Here is a 4831-nt window from a genome sequence, read left to right on the forward strand (position 1 = left end):
CTGTAACAAATACTTAACATTTTACAAATAAACACTGATCAAAAGAAAAGGTCAAATTAAATATTATTAAATTACAAGTTTTTCCGCTTTTCGCAGCGATTTTCGTAAACGGTACATTAGAAAAAAAGTGGAAAAGAACAAAACTTTTTTATCTAGTTTTACGGCTCTGGGTTCTAACCCTTTTGAGCCTGGAACAATTTCATTCCCGAATCCCGTATGTAAAAAGCAGGTACTGACTCTGTGGCCTGGAAGAAAACCTTCTTTTGTGATGTTGCCAGATATCAGAATGTTAATCTCAGAACAAGGACTATTAGAAGTAGCCCTATTTTGACACTTACTGTTAGAGCGAGATAGCTAAATGCATTTAAGCTCTTATTATACAATACAAATCAATTATTTCTTTAATACACTTGAGTCAGTATATTAAAGAAATAATTGATTTGTTTTGTTGTTTTCTGTTTTTCAAGTTATTGTGCAATGGTGAGTTGCAGTATACTAGACTACAATAGCCGAAGCGAACGTAAAATAGACGGAATAACATTTCACAAGTAAGTACCTCTGCTTGAGCGAGAGGGGCTGAGGGGGCCACGCTAGTTGCATATCTGGACATATCTGTGGTGTTAATAGTTATGCAACTAAGCGTGACTTCGACTGCCGAGCGAAAGCGAGGGTCCGATCTCTCGCTCTAGTTTGTTACTCAAAATGGGATAGCGATAAGTAGGTATTTATGGAAAAAATTGCAACTACCTCGTCCTCCTCCGCCCTCTGGTCTGTCCAGCGAAAACGGGTAACATTGATATAATAGTAGCGAGAAGACTAAGAGGTGGTTTCGATGGTTTCACATCTCTAGTAATATAGTAGATAATCTATGTTTTCACACTTGTTTCACATCATTATCTTCATTGCAAACTTTTTTTTTGTTTGCAAATTGCAAACATTGCAAATTGCAGGCAAACCCTGTATATTATAATACTCTTTGAGGCAAATTGCGATTGTGATCGTCAATCTCGCTGTCGCTGAATGTCAAACTAATCAAAATGATTGAAAACAACGAAAACAACTACTAAAATGTGAGGTTATGTACCTACCTAATGTTTTGATTAAAAAGTTTTTGTTTTGTAAAGAGATACAAATATAACAAACAATAATGTCTACATTGCTTTTGATTTCGTTGCGCCTAAGAGGTCATAATATTAGAACCTTGGGAACATTGTCGTACTCCTCACAACCGAAACGTGAATGCAAAAAAGATCTTTGCAAAGTGGTTAACGTAGCAATTATAGGAGCTCCAAATGCTGGAAAAAGTACTTTAATTAATAAAATCACTGAACGAAAGGTGGGTATCGATATGTTTACTAACCACACTCACAATAAGTACTCTTTTTTATTTAATTTAACTTCTTTGAAATATGACTTCAGATATGTGCAGCGTCCAATAAAGTACACACAACAACAAAGTTAGTGAGAGCAATGTGTTATGAACAGGATACTCAAATTATATTTCTGGATACACCAGGAATTGTGACAGAGAAAGAACAAAAAAAGTAAGTGTTCATTAGCGTTGAGTAGGACTTCAAAGGTGAGTATATTTTGGTACTTTACATGACTGAAAATTTTAAGATGTCGAATGTAAACGACTTCATAATAAATGTCATACTATCTAGTCTACTCAACAAGGTAATGAATTGGTAAGACAAAAAAGCATGGTAAGACATGACAAAGATAGCCAACATGACAACAGCCCAAAACACTGGAGCTGTTACCTCGCTGAATGGCAAGGCTCAACCGTTGAGCGAACAATGAACAATCAACCAACATTAGTGTCTATGTATTGAATATTGATATTACCCAGTGTGATATTATCAATTTTCTAAGCCTGTTGCTAAGTTCTTAATCAGACTTTATATTGTTTGATAATTTCCATAGTGCAGCTGTGGCCTGTGGGTTGTAAGTCACAAGATCCAGATTCGATTCCTTGCATAAGCAATTTGAGAATTTATATTTTGCAATATTGTATCTTTATGTTTATGTTGTATAGGTACAAAGAACCTACATGCAAAATTTTAAGCTTTGCAATGGCTTCCGTGTAGTAGTATGCACTAGATGGACCATTTGGAACAAAAAAAATTGCAGGCTGTAACTCAATTATTTTGCTTAAAGTCAAATAATTTATTCAAAATGGGTAATAAATTACACTTTATGATGATCGGTTGTTGCATTTGTAAGATGATATAGTAGTCATAATTATTACATGAACTTAAAACTAAAGCTACGATGGTTACCCAGGTCTGAAAAGAGCCCACAACAAACTCAGAACAGAAACAGCTTACAACTTGATGTCCAGTATTGTCCTGTGTGTTTGTAATAGCTCGTCTTTAGGTACTAAGTAATTCTGTTTAATGTTAGTCAGTAACTCGGTTTGTCTCCCTTTATAATGGTGACACTGTGTTCTGGAAAATCATAGTACCTAATTATTATTTTTGTATATTATAAGTGTATTTCCTATAAGAATGCTCTTTAAGAATCTTTTTACATTTTCAGATATAACTTGCCAGATTCTATGCTTGCAGCTTGTGAGAAAAGTTTGAGGTGTGCAGATGTTGTTGGAGTAGTGCACGATGTCTCTAATAAGTGGACAAAGGATAATCTGCATAGTGATGTCATCAATATGTTGGAAATGATCAAACATATACCAAGTTTTTTGATACTTAATAAGGTACAAAATGATGTAACAATTTTTTTTTACTAATTGATGCCCTTGACTTCATCCACATGGATGTAGGTTTTTAGATATCCCATGGGAATTCTGACTTTCTGATGTCACTCTCCAGATCTTTAACTATGTTCATGCAAAAATTCACATTGATCTGTTGCTCTGTGGCAGTTTTCTTATTTTCTGGAATAAAAAGTAGCCTATGTCACTCTTCAGGTCTTTAACTATATCCATGCAAAAATTACATTGATCTGTTGCTCACAGGCTACTTTTTATCCCAGAAAAACAAGAAAACCTAAATCCTGTAGATGAAGTTGCAGGCATCATCTAATAATCTTATAAAAAATCATTGACACAAGAACATCAGCTATGTTTTTTTGTTCTAGGTGGATATGTTGAAAACTAAAAAGCAGTTATTAGCAATCATTAGGAACCTTACAAATGGTATAATTGCTGGAAATCCCATACCAAATGCAACCAAAAACAAGAAGGTGGAAGAAAGAGGCTACAGTCATTTCTCTGATGTGTTCTTAGTATCAGCGCTGAATGGAGATGGTGTTCATGATATAAAGGTAGGAAGGCTGAGTAAGACCAAGCCTCATATATTCATAAATAATAAATAAATAATAATAATGATAATAATTTTGTACACGGGCGTGAGAGCAGATAATATATGATAATAATAATAATAATAATACGACTGGGGTTCCGTGGCAGTTCGCTCGCAGCCAGGATGCAAAAAGCGGTCCTGCTGGACTCGGCTAGGATAGTCCGCCGATTTGTTCACCTGTCGCCCTGACCCCCGGCCGTTTGGTCTCCCCTGCCGGGGTGTAATCCTCCGCCCGGTACAAATATGTATGTATGTAATGTTTATGTAGGTTTATTTATTTTTATGTATGTAAGTATATTATATTTCTTTTGGCTGTTATATATATTTATCTTGTACACGGGCGTGAGAGTAGATATATCCAGATTATAATAATAATAAAATAATAAAATAATAATAATTCATTATTATCTTAATCTTATTATTAAGGTAAAGGTTTAAGCCTATGTATTTTTAGATGATGCCCGTGAATTCGTGCGCATGGATTTAGGTTTTTAAAAATCCTGTAGGAACTCTTTGATTTCTTGGATAAAAAGTAGCCTATGTCCTTCCCCGGGATGCAAGCTATCTCTGTACCAAATTTCGTCAAAATCGGTTAAGCGGATAGACCTTGAGGAAATGGGATTGATGTTGTAAACGGAGCTATTTCTGTACTAAATTTCGTCATAATCGGTTAAGCGGATATACCTTGAATTTTCTGTTTTGTATGTGACTGAATTATCATAAACAAGGCATATTTTCAAGATTTCAAGCATTAAAAATGCATCGCGCTTGGCGTGTGCGGCTCATCCAACAAGCACAATGTATTCATCTTTCTTTGTTTTTCCAGAAATATCTCATTGACAATTCAAAACTTCGTTCACTACATTATTCAGCAACTGAATGGTCGGACCAGACGCCCGAGACGTTAATAGAGGAGGCTGTGCGAGCTAAGTTTCTAGATTTCCTTGCTCAAGAAATCCCATATAACTTGAAGACACAGCTAGAGTACTTTGACAATATAAAGCATGAAGATAAAATCATTTGTTCAGTCTCAGTAGAATGCCCTACAGAGAGACTTGCTAGATTGATAAGTGGCGCTGGCGGAGGGAGATTGCAACAGATTAAGTCACATGTAAGAAATGATCTAATCGATATGTTTAAGAAAACAGTTGTTATAGATATCCGATTAAAAGTGAAAAGTAAACCACCTTCTGAAGAGACGTTGCGATTTTAGAATTGGTCTGTACTTTGTAAGTATTTATGTTACTGTACTGTTTCCTTCCTAAATGTAATTTATGTCAATAAATGGTTACTAAAAACGGCTTGGTTATTTTTTAATAAGTAGTTATTTGCCACAGCATAATATAGCAGTAGAGGAAGGTTGCTCTGATTGGGCCACTTAACTTCACGGCTTAATCTATACTTGATACTAATCTATATCTTTATTAACAAACTAGCTGATGCCCGCGACTTCGTCCGCGTGGATTTAGGTTTATAAAAATCCGTGGGAACTCTTTGGTTTTGAAAAT

At 35.2% G+C, this 4831-nt stretch overlaps 1 protein-coding gene across 1 annotated transcript; it reads left to right on the forward strand.

The window, feature by feature from the left end:
- The first annotated feature begins 896 nt into the window (after positions 1 to 896).
- Positions 897 to 4624, forward strand: LOC117982298 (GTPase Era, mitochondrial-like). The gene is made up of 5 exons (XM_034968638.2): positions 897 to 1336; positions 1420 to 1544; positions 2542 to 2716; positions 3100 to 3285; positions 4150 to 4624. The coding sequence occupies exons 1-5, from the start codon at positions 1148 to 1150 to the stop codon at positions 4534 to 4536; spliced, it is 1062 nt and encodes a 353-aa protein (XP_034824529.1). The 5' UTR covers positions 897 to 1147; the 3' UTR covers positions 4537 to 4624.
- Positions 4625 to 4831: the final 207 nt, after the last annotated feature.

The sequence above is a fragment of the Maniola hyperantus genome, chromosome 5 (genome assembly GCF_902806685.2).
Source record: "Maniola hyperantus chromosome 5, iAphHyp1.2, whole genome shotgun sequence".
In the NCBI taxonomy this organism is placed as follows: domain Eukaryota; kingdom Metazoa; phylum Arthropoda; class Insecta; order Lepidoptera; family Nymphalidae; genus Maniola; species Maniola hyperantus.

Bases quoted from the DNA above. Each gene is read 5' to 3' on its own strand.
- LOC117982298 (XM_034968638.2), top strand. From the start codon at position 1,148: ATGTCTACATTGCTTTTGATTTCGTTGCGCCTAAGAGGTCATAATATT. The intron at 1,545-2,541 runs GTAAGTGTTCAT...TTACATTTTCAG, and splicing joins ACAGAGAAAGAACAAAAAAA to ATATAACTTGCCAGATTCTA. The intron at 3,286-4,149 runs GTAGGAAGGCTG...TTGTTTTTCCAG, and splicing joins ATGGTGTTCATGATATAAAG to AAATATCTCATTGACAATTC.